Source organism: Schistocerca nitens, chromosome 3 (assembly GCF_023898315.1).
Source record: "Schistocerca nitens isolate TAMUIC-IGC-003100 chromosome 3, iqSchNite1.1, whole genome shotgun sequence".
Classification (NCBI taxonomy): domain Eukaryota; kingdom Metazoa; phylum Arthropoda; class Insecta; order Orthoptera; family Acrididae; genus Schistocerca; species Schistocerca nitens.
In genome coordinates, this window is record NC_064616.1 from 691,571,526 (window position 1) to 691,588,708 (window position 17,183).

The window sequence follows — 17,183 nt, forward strand, 5'->3', positions numbered from 1 at the left end:
ATTAATGGACTCTCAGAATAAGTTCCAGACAATCTTTCATTATCTCGTTTTATTAAAATGGAGCGCATTAAATTTCTGATGCTAACGGCCCTGCCGCAGTGTTAACACCGGTTCCCATCAGATCACCGAAGTTAAGCGCTGTCGGGCTTGGCTAGAACTTGGATGGGTGACCGTCCGGTCTGCGGATCGCTGTTAGCAAGCGGGGTGCACTCAGCCCTTGTGAGGCCAATTGAGGAACTACTTCATTGGGAAGTAGCGGCTCCGGTCACGAAGCTAAAAACGGCTAGTAGAACGGTGCTCTGAGCACATCCTCCTCCATATCCGCATCCAGTGACGCCTACGGGCTGAGGATGACACGGCGGCCGGTCGGTACCGTTGGGCCTTCAAGGCCTGTCCGGACGGAGTTTAATTTTGAACTTCTACTGTTGGGGCGGAGGGTGAGGGGGATTAAATATTGAAGTTGTTGCGTGTTTTTTCTGTATTACGATGACATGTATTTGTTCTCTGCTAACACAGTCTTGCTCTTTCTATTACTTTTATAGGGCCTGACTCTCCAAAATGCCTTCGATTTTGGACACACATGTACGGGAATGGTATCGGAACGCTAAGTGTGATTCTCAGCGACGCACGTGAGGGCCAAGAGAAACTGTTGTGGAGCCTGTCAGGTGAGGCGGGCAATGCCTGGTATCAGGCGGAAGTTCCCATTTCGTCACTCAATCCTTACAAGGTACTGTAATCTCTCACTATAATGTTACCAGCACTGCAGCTAATACACGGTCCAGTCACATTAATCTAACCACCGCATATGCTAGACGTCAACGTCCAATAACCACTCACTGACGGCAGGTGGCAGCACAAGCACTGGAGGACATATGAAGAGCGTCGGAGAGATGCGGGAAACAGTGCAGTCGTTGAAGTAGTGCGGAAACGTAGCGATTTATCTGACGTCCAGAAAGACACGATCATTATCTTTCAGGCTAAGGGTGGAAGCATTTCCGAAACGGCTAAGTTTGTAAATTTTTCCGTGCTGCCATGGCCAACGTATAGCATGCAAAGCAAAATGGCGCTTTCCAAAACTGGCTCCGACGCAACTGTGGTGCACCACGGGCCATATATGACAGGTGCGAACGACGGTTTCAGAGATGTGTATGGGCGAATGGACGTGCAGCTGTCGAGCAACTGACCGTCCAGATGAACCAAGGAACTACCAACGGCATTTCTCCAACGACCATGCAGCGAACTTCGCTACGTATGGACCTCTGAAGCAGGCGCCTGCTTCATGCACCTACACCACTGGCCATTAAAATTACTACACCACGAAGATGACGTGCTACAGACGCGAAATTTAACCGACAGGAAGAAGATGCTGTGATATACAAATGATTAGCTTTTCAGAGCATTCACACAAGGTTGGCGCCGGTGGCGACACCTACAACGTGCTCACATGAGGAAAGTTTCCAACCGATTTCTCATACACAAACAGCAGTTGACCGGCGTTGCCTGGTGAAAAGTTGTTGTGATGCCCCGTGTAAGGAGGAGAAATGCGTACCATCACGTTTCCGACTTTGATAAAGGTCGGATTGTAGCCTATCGCGATTGCGGTTTAACGTATCGCGACATTGCTGCTCGCGTTGGTCGAGATCCAGTGACTGTTAGCACAATATGGAATCGGTGGGTTGAGGAGGGTAATAATGGAACGCCGTGCTGGATCGCAACGGCCTCATATCACTAGCAGTCGAGATGACAGGCATTTTATCCACATGGCTGTAACGGATCGTGCAGTCACTTCTAAATCCCTGAGTCAACAGACCAGGACGTTTGCAAGACAAAAACCATCTGCACGAATAGTTCGACGACGTTTGCAGCAGCACGGACTATCAGCTCGGCGACCATGGCTGCTGTTACCCTTGACGCTGCATCACAGACATGAGCGCCTGCGACGGTGTACTCGACGACGAACCTGGGTGCACAAACGGCAAAACGTCATTTTTTCGGATGAATCCAGGTTCTGTTTACAGCATCATGATGGTCGCATCCGTGTTTGGCGACATCGCGGTGAACGCACATTGGAAGCGTGTATTCGTCATCGCCATACTGGCGTATCACCCGCCGTGATGGTATGGGTTGCCATTGGTTACACGTCTCGGTCACCTCTTTTTTGTTCGCATTGACGGCACTTTGAACAGTGGACGTTACATCTCAGATGTGTTACGACCCGTGGCTCTACCCTTCATTCTATCCCTGCGTAACCCTACATTTTAGCAGGATAATGCACGACCGCATGTTGCAGGTCCCGTACGGGCCTTTCTGGATACAGAAAATGTTCGACTGCTGCCATGGCCAGCACATTCTCCAGATCTATCACCAATTGAAAACGTCTGGTCAATGGCTCGTCACGTCTGGCTCGTCACAGTACGTGAGTCACTACTCGTGATGAATTGTGGTATCGTGTTGAAGCCACATGGGCAGCTGTACCTGTACAGGACTCAATGCCCAGGTGTATCGAGGCCGTTATTACGGCCATAGTTGGTTGTTCTTGGTTCTGATTTCGAAGGATCTATCCACCCAAATGACGTGAAAATGTAATCACATGTAAGTTGTAGTATAATATATTTGTCCAATGAATACCCGTTTATCATCTGCATTTCTTCTTGGTGTAGCAATTTTAATAGCCAGTAGTGTATTTTGACTGCTGTTCATCAGCGACGAAGATTGGAATTTGCGCTCCAGTACCGCAACTGGAAGTCCACTGAGTGGTGGCCTTTTCAGATGAATCACGTTTTATGCGTCATCGGACAGAAGGCCGTTGGCGTGTACGGCGTGAAACGTCTGACAGTGTTCAAGGAGGGAGCTTTGTGGTCTGGGAATATTTCCGTGGTATTCCATGGGTGATCTCGTCATTATGGAAGACACAACGGATCAACACAAGTATGTATCTATCCTTGGAGACCATGTCCACCCCTACACACAGTGTATGCAACACGCCACGCAGCTCGCAGTGTACTTGTGCGAGACAGAGAGCACCAGGATGAGTTTACCATATCCCCTGGTCACCAAACTCCCCGAATTTAAACCCAATCGAGAATCTGTGGGACCACCTCGATCGGGCTGTTCGCGACGTGAGTCATCAACCGAGAAACCTAGCACAGCTAGCCATGCCACTGGAGTCGGCTTGGCTCCGCATCTCTGTCTGTACCTTCCAGAACCTCACTACTCTCTTCCTTCACGTCTCGCAGAGGTCGGCGCTGCAAAATGTTGTTATTCAGGCTTTTAACAGGTGGTCACATTAATGTGACTGGACAGTGTATAACTTCTGCAATATCCTTGACAGTGACACTAGTTTCGGTTTTAAGTATTCCAAATTCATATGGTTGACTGGAAGGTGATTTGAGATGCTTACGTATGTTCTCTAAGGCACAGCATATTTTTGCAACAAAAAGGTTCAGAATTACAGGCTCCGCTACGCAAGCAGTTATCTACATGTTTTTACAAACCGAAATCATTTACGAAAAGTTCTAGTGTTACCCATAGAACTCGTATCAATGTACGAGGGTGGTTTGAAAGGTTCTCGGAATCACCACGAGGGGTCAGCGCTAGCGCAACGAGTTGTTTACGTGATATTCATTGGACTGTTGCCTGTAAACACGTGCTACATCAGTGCTCTTGGAAGAGAGCTGTGGCGGTGACGTGGCTCTGTTGTTGTTCCCGCGTAGAGATTTGCGAAGATGGAAAAAATCGAGATTCGAGCAGTGATTAAGTATTTCGTAAAGAAAGGTATGAAAGCAAAGGACATTCGCGCTGATTTCCAGAATACACTGGGGGACTCTGCTTTTTCATATTTAACTGTTGTCAAGTGGACAAATGGATTCAAATTTGGTCGGGAGAGCTTAGATGATGATCCGTGCAATGGTCGGCCAAGATGAGTAACTCCTACAGAAACAATTGCAAAAGTTTACTAAATGGTCATGGAGGATTGTCAATTGAAAGTGCGTGAAATTGCTCACGCTTTCCAGGTGTCATCTGAAATGGTGTATCACATTTTAACTGAAGAATTATAAAAAAAGTTTATCACCTTTTGACCATTGTAGAAAAGTTACATCACGGAACAGCTCACTGAATACAAACATTTCTGTCTGATGTAGCGACTGTTACCTTGCTGACCATGCTCAGAGTCTAGAAAAATCTAAAATTGTACAATTAATTACTTAAAAACTCTGTAGATTCCGTATACAGGGTTAGTGACTTACAACTAACACCAGTGCTAACGTACTAGTGGCATGGACTGTTTCAGTGATAAAGAGAACCGACAAGAAATCCAGTAGTCTCAAAGGGAAATGGCATGCTCTAGTTCAATAGTATAATATTCAAGAACTGCAGATTGTCCAAGAAAGAAGTTATTTTGAATACACTTCTACGACGTACGGTTAGAGTATTATAGCGCCTATAGTTTTTCCGAACAGAACTTACGAAAATGTACTGAGAAGCACAACAATAACAATCATACTTTTGTTAATGACGCGCGAGACGCTTGCAGACGTACTGAAAAATCGAACTGACATAACGAGCAGTATTGAGGCTTGCAAACAGACATCACTCAAACATTACTTCATTTAATACTGCGGAAGAAACTTAATAATATCCTAACTTACGCTGCAAAACACTTTACAGTGATGTGAAAAGTTTAAAACCAATGCAGATCTAATCTATGGTATCCATCAATCACCAATCATTATTTTTAAAACCTGTGCGGGGTATACCAATATATAACTTTGCACAGGATGACTGTGCAAAAGCAGAAAAGTTGGAGTTTGGGGAAGAATTCTATGCCCATTTGGAAACTATGTCAAAAGAGACACGAGAGCTAGTATGATCCTGGTTATGTGTACAGAGATAAATATCGATATAGCGACTTTTATGCAACATTTGGTTGTGGAAAACAAATTTAGGAAGAAGTGTCTATATTCATGGAGAAAAAGTACACTATATGAATTTTTTGAATGTGTAACTGAGGAAATTACGAATTAGTAAAGGTTATTTCACTTGGCATAAATCTCTACGAAAGAGTCTTAAATAAGGTCCTTCTCGATCTGTTAACAGTAAATGGAAACAATTTTGCAGTACCTCGGCAAAGGCGTCAGAGACACAATATACATTCTAAAACATAAAAAAAAGAAAAACGAAAAAAGCATGAAGGAATTATCTGAATGAGACGGAAATCGGTAGATCTGAAGCTCTGAGACACATGTACAATCAAACAAATGATTACAGTTTCAGAAAAATCGGATGATTTATTCAAGAGAAGTATCTTCACAAACTGAGCAGGTCAATAAAGGGTTGGGCCATTACGGAACCTTATGCAGACAGTTGTTCGACTTGGCATTGATTGATAGAGTTTTTATATGTCCTCCTGATGGATATCGTGGACGAATTTTGCCCAATCGACGTGTTCGGCTGGGACAGAACCCGTTTCTTTTGTTTTAGAGTGTGTATTGTAAGAAATGTAATGGAACAGGCGAGTGTAAACAAACATAATATATAGCTAGTATTTAATAATTTCCAGAAAGCCTTTGATCGTGTGCACCGATCATTAATAGGGCAGCGTCCGAGAGCATAAAATTTCTCTGGGTATTATCTAGAGGTTTTTGTAAATGTGTGTTAAGTATTTCCATAGGGAACACCACAGGTGTTAAATGCTTCAACCACTGTCCCTGCTGTCGAGACATCGTCGCGGGTACCGGGCGCGGTCGGGCCACCCTCTCCCCAGGGGGAGTGGCGGGTTCAGCGGCGTTCGTGGCGCACGAGGCGGAGGGTAAATGTGGAGGGTGGCCGTGTGGCATCGCCCGCTCTGTCTGTGAGTGGACATGTGGCTACTCCTTCAGTAAGGTCCGAGCAGGCACACGGGGGGAGGGGTTTATTAGTTATTGGGAGCTCCAACGTTAGGCGGGTGATGGAGCCCCTTAGGGAAATAGCGGAAAGGTCGGGGAAGAAGGCCAGTGTTCACTCCGTCTGCCTGCCGGGGGGTCTCATCCGAGATGTGGAGGAGGCCCTGCCGGCGGCGATAGAGAGCACTGGGTGCACCCCACTGCAAATGGTTGCTCATGTCGGACCAATGACTCCTGCCGTCTGGGTTCAGAGGTCACCCTCAGTTCGTACAGGCGGTTGGCGGAATTGGTGAAGGCGGAAAGCATCGCCCGTGGGGTGGTATCAGAGCAAACTATTTGTAGTATCGTTCCCAGAACCGATCGCAGTCCTCTGGTTTGAAGCCGAGTGGAAGGCTTAAACCAGAGGCTCAGACGATTCTGCGGAGATCTGGGGTGCAAATTTCTCGACCTCCGCTATCGGGTGGAGAAATGTAGGGTCCCCCTGAATAGGTCAGGCGTGCACTACACGCCGGAAGCGGCTACAAGGGTAGCGGAGTACGTGTGGAGTGCACATGGGAGATTTTTAGGTTAGAGAATTCCCACCCTAGGCCCGACAAGACGCCTCCTGAGACGCGGCAAGGTAGGAGTAAGCAAAATGCTACAGGGAATAACAATATTAATGTGCTAATAGTAAACTGCAGGAGCGTCTATAGAAAACTCCCAGAACTGTTCTCATTAATAAACGGTCACAACGCACATATAGTACTAGGGACAGAAAGTTGGCTGAAACCAGACGTAAACAGTAATGAAATCCTAAACTCAGATTGGAATGTATACCGCAGAGACAGGCTGGACAGTGAAGGGGGAGGCGTGTTTATAGCGATAAGAAGTGCAATAGTATCGAAGGAAATTGACGGAGTTCCGAAATGTGAAATGATTTGGGTGAAGGTCACGGTTATAAAAATGGCTCTGAGCACTATGCGACTTAACTTCTGAGGTCATCAGTCGCCTAGAACTCAGAACTAATTAAACCTAACTAACCTAAGGACATCACACACATCCATGCCCAAGGCAGGATTCGAACCTGCGACCGTAGCGGTCACGCGGTTCCAGACTGAAGTGCCTTTAACCGCACGGCCACACCGGCCGGCGTCACGATTATAGCAGGCTCAGACATAGTAATTGGATGTCTCTATAGGCCCCCTGGCTCAGCAGCTGTTGTGGCTGAGCACCTGAAGGATAATTTGGAAAATATTTCGAGTAGATTTCCCCACCATGTTATAGTTCTGGGTGGAGATTTTAATTTGCCGGATATAGACTGGGAGACTCAAACGTTCATAACGGGTGGTAGGGACAAAGAATCCAGTGAAATTTTTTTTAAGTGCTTTATCTGAAAACTACCTTGAGCAGTTAAACAGAGAACCGACTCGTGGCGATAACATATTAGACCTTCTGGTAACAAACAGACCCGAACTATTTGAAACAGTTAATGCAGAACAGGGAATCAGCGATCATAAAGTGGTTACGGCATCGATGATTCCAGCCGTAAATAGAAATATTAAAAAAGCTAGGAAGATTTTTCTGTTTAGCAAAAGTGATAAAAAGCAGATTACAGAATACCTGACGGCTCAACACAAAAGTTTTGTCTCAAGTACAGATAGTGTTGAGGATCAGTGGACAAAGTTCAAAACCACCGTACAATATGCGTTAGATGAGTGTGTGCCAAGCAATATCGTAAGAGATGGGAAAGAGCCACCGTGGTACAACAACCGAGTTAGAAAACTGCTGCGGAAGCAAAGGGAACTTCACAGCAAACATAAACATAGCCAAAGCCTTGCAGACAAACAAAAATTACGCGAAGCGAAATGTAGTGTGAGGAGCGCTATGCGAGAGGCGTTCAATGAATTCGAAAGTAAAGTTCTATGTACTGACTTGGCAGAAAATCCTAAGAAATTCTGGTCTTATGTCAAAGCGGTAGGTGGATCAAAACAAAATGTCCAGACACTCTGTGACCAAAATGGTTCTGAAACAGAGGATGACAGACTAAAGGCCGAAATACTAAATGTCTTTTTCCAAAGCTGTTTCACAGAGGAAGACTGCACTGTAGTTCCTTCTGTATGTTGTCGTACAGATGACTAAATGGTAGATATCGAAATAGACGACAGAGGGATGGAGAAACAATTAAAATCGCTCAAAAGAGGAAAGGCCGCTGGACCTGATGGAATACCAGTTCTATTTTACACAGAGTACGCGAAGGAACTTGCCCCCCTTCTTGCAGCGGTGTACCGTAGGTCTCTAGAAGAGCGTAGCGTTCCAAAGGATTGGAAAAGGGCACAGGTCATCCCCGTTTTCAAGAAGGGACGTCGAACAGATGTGCAGAACTATAGACCTATATCTCTAACGTCGATCAGTTGTAGAATTTTGGAACACGTATTATGTTCGAGTATAATGAATTTTCTGGAGACTAGAAATCTACTCTGTAGGAATCAGCATGGGTTTCGAAAAAGACGGTCGTGTGAAACCCAGCTCGCGTTATTCGTCCACGAGACTCAGAGGGCCATAGACACGGGTTCCCAGGTAGATGCCGTGTTTCTTGACTTCCGCAAGGCGTTCGATACAGTTCCCCACAGTCGTTTAATGAACAAAGTAAGAGCATATGGACTATCAGACCAATTGTGTGATTGGATTGAAGAGTTCCTAGATAACAGAACGCAGCATGTCATTCTCAATGGAGAGAAGTCTTCCGAAGTAAGAGTGATTTCAGGTGTGCCGCAGGGGAGTGTCATAGGACCGTTGCTATTCACAATATACATAAATGACCTTGTGGATGACATCGGAAGTTCACTGAGGCTTTTTGCAGATGATGCTTTGGTGTATCGAGAGGTTGTAATAATGGAAAATTGTACTGAAATGCAGGATGATCTGCAGCGAATTGACACATGGTGCAGGGAATGGCAATTGAATCTCACGTAGACAAGTGTAATGTGCTGCGAATACACAGAAAGATAGATCCCTTATAATTTAGCTACAAAATAGGTCAGAAACTGGAAGCAGTTAATTCTTTAAATTATCTGGGAGTACGCATTAGGAGTGATTTAAAATGGAATGATCATATAAAGTTGATCGTCGGTAAAGCAGATGCCAGACTGAGATTCATTGGAACAATCCTAAGGAAATGCAATCCGAAAACAAAGGAAGTAGGTTACAGTACGCTTGTTCGCCCACTGCTTGAATACTGCTCAGCAGTGTGGGATCCGTACCAGATAGGGTTGATAGAAGAGATAGAGAAGATCCAACGGAGAGCAGCGCGCTTCGTTGCAGGATCATTTAGTAATCGCGAAAACGTTACGGAGATGATAGATAAACTCCAGTGGAAGACTCTGCAGGAGAGACGCTCAGTAGCTCGGTACGGACTTTTGTTAAAGTTTCGAGAACATACCTTCACCGAAGAGTCAAGCAGTATATTGTTCCCTCCTACGTATATCTCGCGAAGAGACCATGAGGATAAAATCAGAGAGATTAGAGCCCACACAGAAGCATACCGACAATCCTTTTTTCCACGAACAATACGAGACTGGAATAGAAGGGAGAACCGATAGAGGTACTCCGCCACACACCGTCAGGTGGCTTGCGGAGTGTGGATGTAGATGTAGAAAGCATTCATGCCAGCGTTGGCGTACATCAAGGCAGCTCTCTTGTACAACGTAATCATAAATTACCTGATTTTCCAAAATCCTCTAGGAATGTTTCATAAGTCACTGACGTAATGATAATAAATGTCGCACACTCCCTTGTGACAGTAAATTGACCATTAGAACCAAACTTAATGTATTCAAAGCAGTCAGTCGACCGGCAATGATGTATAGCAGTGAGATGAGATTGATGAAGAAGATACTTGAGCTAAGGATGCGTGTGTTGCGCCTTTTATCTGGAACTGACGTGAGAACAAAATCAGCAGCGGCTGCATAAGCAATATTTTTAAATAACAATAATTACAGAAAGGTTTACTGAATGCTGACTGATATGATGCTACGACGTCTTGTGCGCGGCGAGGAAAAAAAAAAAAAACAAATGCTCTCCGTCGCTACGAGTAAAAGACATAAAGGCAGACTCTGCCTACTCAGTTGAGCTGTGTCAAAAATGAGAATGAGTCGAACAGGTTGCACACCAGTAAAACAAATTACGTCACAATATGTCAGGAAAGAGAAAGATGTCAGGTGTACAACAGTTAAAATCTTTCCAAATTTGACGAAATGCGAATCTCACCGAAAGTGAAGGTGGTTTTTGTAGTTTATGTACGAAAACTTGATGGATTTTTTTCCTGTCATTATGATTTTCTTATCAAGACATGTTACAAAACAACAATAATCTCCTTTTAGTCTCATTGAAGATCCAAATAGCTGAATTTTCGTGTAAGATCATAGGACACCTCACTTGCATATCTCTATGAATACATCTTGTGAGTTTCATTTGCAGGGATACACAGAAGTGAAGGTTTTCTTCCACACACTGTTTTTTTTTTATTTTGTAAGCAGATATGAGACTCTGAATGCCATTCCTATAATAGTGACCATTTGATTAGTGTATGGTCATAAATGGACTTATTTTGTGAGATTTAGATACTTACTCCACGTAACCGTAACTCTTTTTACGAAAAGTGGTGTTAGCCGCTGTTAAGGGAGATATTAGATTCATTTCATTGCTTTTCATTCATTTATTACGAAGCTTTAGATGGCGCTCGCTACTCGGAGCAGAATTATGGAACTGAAGGAGATTTTCTAGCATATCGGATCAGGTGGCAAGGAACGACAAGATGCGCAAGTTAACGCACAAATGACTTATATTCTCAGTATATGAAAGATAGGCTATAAGATGATGATAATCGAAATGTTTTATGAGATCTCTCTTTTGTAGACTGTCAGTAAATTTTGGACTTAAATTTGATCCATAACTATAGGTATACTTCATTAACAAATTACAGAACAATACGTTAGCATCAGTGACCGCTATTGCCGGACCCTTTCCAAAGTCACATCAATCTTCAGAAGTCGTACTTGTGAAATAAGTTCTGCATAGTTATCGTAAGCAGCCAATCACCAAAAATATCATAGATTTATAGTGGTACGGATGTCGTTACTTAAAGTTTTTAGTTTTTTAAACGAAAACAGCTTAATTTTAATGTCGTCCTTTTGTAGAAATTTATGCCACAACAATCAGTGATTTTTGTAAATGCAGATATCAAACTAGATGAGTAACTTTCATTCAGTAGATGGCAGGAAATATGTCAGACCAATCTGTGATGATTTTTTCATTCGGTACGACCTCGTCCGAGAGCAACACAGAGCTGTTTGCAAAACGATGTGCAAAATGTTTTTCTCACCGCTGCAGTTTATCTGAAATGTAAAGTTATAGATCTGTTTCTTCTTTAGGAAAAACATTTCGTTTTTCGACATTTGATGTTTCTTGTTATTCCATAATGTAAGATTCACTTTTGCACTCTGAAATGTAAATTAATTTAGATGTTTAATTCGACAATCAGTACTTATTGACTCCCTAACGTAAAACTTTTGCATGATAACTAAATAAAGCTGGAAGAACTACTTTGTGTTAAATTGTAATAAGACGAAGATTTAACATTACAACCCCTGTAAGAAGTTTTTATCCGTTCATGTGATAGACGAACTAAACGGTAAGAATACAGCATACATACAAAATCGAAGTGAGCACTGGACGTAAATAATGTGACAAATTCAAGAGAAATACAGTAGTTTATCACGGGTGAGATGTAAATGTTTATAAAGAAAAACTGTAATAAAAATCATGCAAAAATCTCGAAAAAATATGAACAAGAAGAAACAAATAAGTCAAGAGATAATTTCACGCATTTAGTAGAATTTATTACGCCTTCTATTTTTATAGTAATTAAGTTTATACCAGTTAGACTTACAGTACTAAGTATTGCGTATAATATGACCAGTCTTCAGAGAATATTTCGTATTTTGCACAAATTATGAAAAACTGCTTTGTGAATAGGGTATCGTTACCACTCACAATAAGAGGTGATTTTATTCAACACATGATCCGTTTCGGATTTGTGCCCATCTTCAGGTGGTTTACATTCAGGTGTTTGTTTCCACACTCAGTGTTCGGCATTACTGTTTAAATCAGAAGCAAGTAATGTGATGTTGACTAAACAGTCACAAATGAGAAATCTGGAAGTGGCTAAGCGACATTTGTTGCAAAATGTTGCAGTACTTACATACAGCTGGTGGATCCATATTGTTTTCAGATTACATTTATCATATTTTTGTTCAAAAATATTTCGGTTTTTATTCGTTAACTGTGTATTAGTCACCATGCTAATTATTGGTGCTTCCGTATTATGTCTGAAGTTACCAATATCTTAAGTGATACTACTTTATCAAAGACATAATATGGAAGCACTGATAATTAGGATAGTGACTAATATGCAGTTAACCAATAAAAAACGAAATATTTTTGTACAAAAATGTGACAAATGCAATGTGAAAATGATATGGATACACCAGCTTTGTGTAAGTACTGTAGTATTTTGCAAGTTGCTTAGCCACTTCCAAATGTTTCATTTGTGTCTATTTAGTCATTATCACATTATTTGTTTTTTATTTAGCCCATGATGTCCAACACTGAATATGGAAACGTATACCTGAGTGTAAACTGCTTGAACATGGCGCAAGCCCAAAACGGGTTGTGTGTTAAATAAAATCACCTCCTTTAGTGACTAATTGCGATTATTATTCTACACCCTGTAAAGGAAGAGTCACGGAGTTCAGCTGCATCCATTATGGATAAAATACATGCTTTGTGAATGGTATAATAGCACTATATCACGAATAGGAAATGAATTGATGTTAAAAGAATGAATTTTTCAAAAAAATATTAGTTTATGTACTGTTATTAGTGTAAAAAAGTTCAGCATGGTACAAAATGTATTGTACTGAAGTTGAAAATTGCTTACTACAGATAATATTTGCTGGTAAAGTTGGTCGCAACAGCCTGGGTGACATCGCTCTGGATGACGTCTCGCTTACACCTGGCAGCTGTCCAAGTAAGGCACTGGGCTATTATTCTCACATTAAATGCATTAACTTTTCCTGGGCCACAAGGCGATAAAGATAGACGTGTAGTACTATAGCAGCCACAATGCATTTATTATTTTTACAGTACTGACTAAAACATGATAATGATTGCAAGAAAAACTTTTATTGGAACAGTTATAATATTCGTCGTTCTAACGCCTAAATTAAATTATTTGCATGACTGTAAAATTTTATTTCAAATATTCTTGTATTCTGAGTTCCAACTTTATATGCAGAGTAAAATTAACTTCCCCTACATGATCGTACAATATGTCTGTATGAAACTCTGTGGTTTGGATTTGTCATAGTATTGCTTTTATCCATTATGGATGAACAACACTGCGACAGTGATGAATAAAGGTATCTTGAAATTATTGCAAAACATCGCCATTTGTTTATTATTGAATTGTTTTATTATTCCATTACCGGTTTCGAACCGTCTAGCGATTCATCGTCTGATGGTACATATTTATTGACTGTCTGCAGCAGTGTGGGAGTCCTGTAGCTGTGGCAAGATGTACAAACGTATCCGTTCGTTGTATGCTGGTGTACACAGTACTCTGGAAAACGTAATGAATGTTTCCCAGTAACATTCATTGTACTGCACTCTACACACTTAGCTACAAGTTACACGTTCCACTTGCTTTACAAAACGTAAATAAACCATACATCTTTCCACAGCTACATGGCACCCACACTGCTGCAGACAATCAATAAAAATGTAACATCTGATGATGAATTGGTAGGTGGTTAGAAACTGGTAATGGGATAATAAAAGAATTGAGGAACAACAGAAAAGGCGGTTGGTTGCAGTAATTTGAAGAAACCTCTCATAATAATGTTAGTAGGGGGGCAAGACAGATTCTGAGCCATCTTGTGGGTTGCTTACATCAGGGGCAGGTATGCACTCAGGGCAACCCACAAGATGGCTCAGAATCTGTCTTGCCCCCCCTACTAATGTTTTAGGATCTTCTTGCCCTCTAAGTATTTAGCTTTGGTGCAGGCTGTTGCAATGCCCATTTCTTCCTCAGTCTTCCGATGTCACTTTTTTCGCATCTGTTACAGATGTTCACACTATCCTCTATTATTGCCATTTTATTATTCAGTGGTTCCGTTTTAATTTCTTGTTTTAGTATCCACATTTAGCTACTAGTGTGACAAAGTAAATTTCAGCATTTATTCTTATTATTGATTTACATCCAACTACAATCGAGTAGCACACAAAAAACAAATCGGCCAATGCCAAAGAAACTTGGCAGTTACGTCACAATATCACTGCAAGTTGTTCAGTCCATTATTTCAGGCTTAGAAACATGTAAACAACACATGTGATAATAAGGGAAAAAATTACATTTGCTGTTGGTACTGCAATCTTAGGATATTACTAGAAGATATGAATTTAATGTTACAACATTGACATATACATTGAACATACTGAAACAAAAAATTTGTTAATGCTGAAAAATGAGATGGACGTATGAACAGATCTAAAAACCGGAAATGCAGAAGCACCAGAACTGCCCATGCGGAGAAAGGGACAAAAACATTCGGCACTAAAATACATTGTAATACGCTGGCATTAAGAGATTCGTGAAATGATGGTGCTGCTTATCACTGTATAAAAAGGGAAAGAGCAAGCTAACTGTGAATCTACGAGGAATGTTCAATAAGTAATGTAACACTTTTTTTTGTCGGCCAGTTTCGATTGCTAAATGCAGCATTTGTTGTGGGATATCGTGGAATCTTCCCGCTGCAGCCTCTAAAGTTTTACGAAGTTCCAGTCGGTAGCGACTCTGTAAGTAGCCTTCAAAATGGCGTCTGTAAGGAGCTATGTCATTGAGTTTCTTTTGGCTGTAAACCAAAGTATCGCAGATGTTCATAGGCGCTTGCAGAGTGTCTGGAGAACAGGCAGTGAACAAAAGCACAATGAGTCGCTGAGCGAGGCGTCTGTCATAACCACAACAAGATCGGGCAGACCTGTCCAGTTCCCCGCGTGCCTGATGCCGCACACAGCTGTGACTCCTGCAATGCTGAACTTCAGCGTGTTCATCGCCATAAAAATGCAAACGAACTTCTCCTTCATGACAACGCAAGGCCTCACACAGGTCTGCGCACTTGGGAAGAGCTCAGAAGATTTCAATGCAGTATTGTTCCTCATCCGCCATACAGCCCGGAGCTCGCATATTCCGACTTGCATGTGTTTGGCCCAATGAAGGACACACTCCGCGGGAAGCAGTACGTGGATGATGGGGAGATTATTGATGCAGGCAGACGTTGGCTTCGACATCGATCAGTAGAGTGGTAGTAAACAGGCATATTGGCCCTCCCAGTAAGGTGGCGTAAGACCGTCACATTGAAGGCAGATTGTGTTGAAAACTATGGTTTTGTGGCTCAGAGTGTGGGGAATAATATGGTGTATCGGAATCAAATGGTTCAAATGGCTATGAGGATTATGGGACTCAACATCTGAGGTCATCAGTCCACTAGAACTTAGAACTACTTAAACCTGACTAACCTAAGGACATCACACACATCCATCCCCGAGGCAGGATTCGAACCTGCGACTGATTCGCCTAGAACCGCTCGGCCACAGCGGCCAGCGTATAGGAATCCTCAATAAAATCAACTTGTTTTCAGAAAAAAAGATATGTTGCATTACTTATTGAACATTCCTCGTAATTTAGCGTAATAGCTTCTTAAAAGTATATTTGACTAAAAACAGCAGGTTGCGGAGCATAGAGAGATATTGCGGAGGCACTCAGAACGTCAGTTTTGAATGTCGTGTGGAATTAAATGTGGCAAATACATTCGTATAATACTACTGGCGAGAAGAAAGATTACACCAACAAGACGTCAACTTTAGTTGATAATTGTAACGGCAGTTCTCACTAATTACGTTTCTGTGAGAACTGATTGCATTCTATGTCTACTATAAACATCCGCAGGAGGCTGCAGCGCCGGTTTAGAGTAGGCAGGCTGCGCAACTTGTCGAACGACTCGGCGAGCTGATACCGTAGTTAAGGCAGTGCACTTGTTTTTGTGGAGAGCGGTGCTCAAATCAGTGTCAGGCAATCCTGATTTAGATCTTTTGTAGTTCCGCTAAATCTTTCTAGAGGCAAATGTCGGAACAGTTTCTTAAATAAAGTCATGGCTGATTTCCTTCCCCACCATTGTCAATGCTAGCTTGTAAGACTTTTATCCATTGTGGATGTGGAGCACTGCGACTGTGGTGTGAACAGGTTTTCAGAAATTACTGCAACCAGTCGCCTTTTATGTAGATGTATTTTATTTAACCATTAATACATCTACATAAAAGGCGACTGGTTGCAGTAATTTCTGAAAACCTAATGCTAGCTTGTGTTTCGCCGATAGAGCGCACAATTATACCCTTCTGTCGTCCCTTAGAAAATGCGCTGTGTGGTGCTACAAGGAGCAGAGGAACATTTGGACGTGAATGACCTTTCACTTAACATTCAACAAGCAAAATTGGTACTTTTTGCAGACGGTGCTAGTGTTATAATAAATTCCACGACAGAGAAAGCAACAGAAAAGTTGGTAAATGATATTTTCCAAAGAATTTTTAAGTGGTTCTCTGAAAAATGAACTTTTCCTAAATTTTGGGAAAACACACTACATTCAGTTCTGCACAAAAAATAGTCATGTCAACAACCGATGCAGCATATAAACAGGAGTCAGTAAATAAGGTAATTCATGCTCCAAATTTTTGGGTGTGGATATTGATGAAAACTTGAACTGGAAGAAGCATGTTATTGAGCTCCTCAAACGATTAAGTTCAGTTACTTTTGCTCTTCCTACAATTGGTAATCTTGGAAACAAACGTATCAGCCTCCTGACATATTTTGCATGTTCCCACTCTGCAATGTCGTACTGAATAATTTTCAGAGGTAACTCATCACACAGAAAGAAAGTATTGATTGCATAAAAGCGAGCAGTAAGAATAATATGTGATGTTCACCCACGGACATCATGTAGGTACCTTTTCAAGCAGCCAGACATCTTAACTAAGTCGTTACAGTACATATATTCGCAAATGAAAGCAGTCATAAACAATCCCTCACAACTTGAAAGGAACAGTGATCTCCATACTTATAACACTAGACGGAAAATGGCCCTTATTACCCATTATTAAAGCTGTCAGTGGCTCAGAATGGAGTTAAACATACAGAAACAAAAACTATTGATT

The 17,183-nt window shown here is 42.0% G+C and overlaps 1 protein-coding gene and 1 pseudogene across 1 annotated transcript in view; both read left to right on the forward strand.

The window, feature by feature from the left end:
- The window catches only part of LOC126249722 (MAM and LDL-receptor class A domain-containing protein 1-like), a 426,827-nt gene that overhangs the window by 268,646 nt on the left and 140,998 nt on the right, over positions 1 to 17,183 (forward strand). Inside the window, exons 9-10 of the mRNA XM_049951403.1 lie at positions 543 to 727; positions 12,864 to 12,948. Coding sequence (XP_049807360.1) covers positions 543 to 727; positions 12,864 to 12,948 — 270 coding nt within the window. The remainder of the gene's footprint in view (positions 1 to 542; positions 728 to 12,863; positions 12,949 to 17,183) is intronic.
- Positions 81 to 198, forward strand: LOC126250152 (5S ribosomal RNA; annotated as a pseudogene).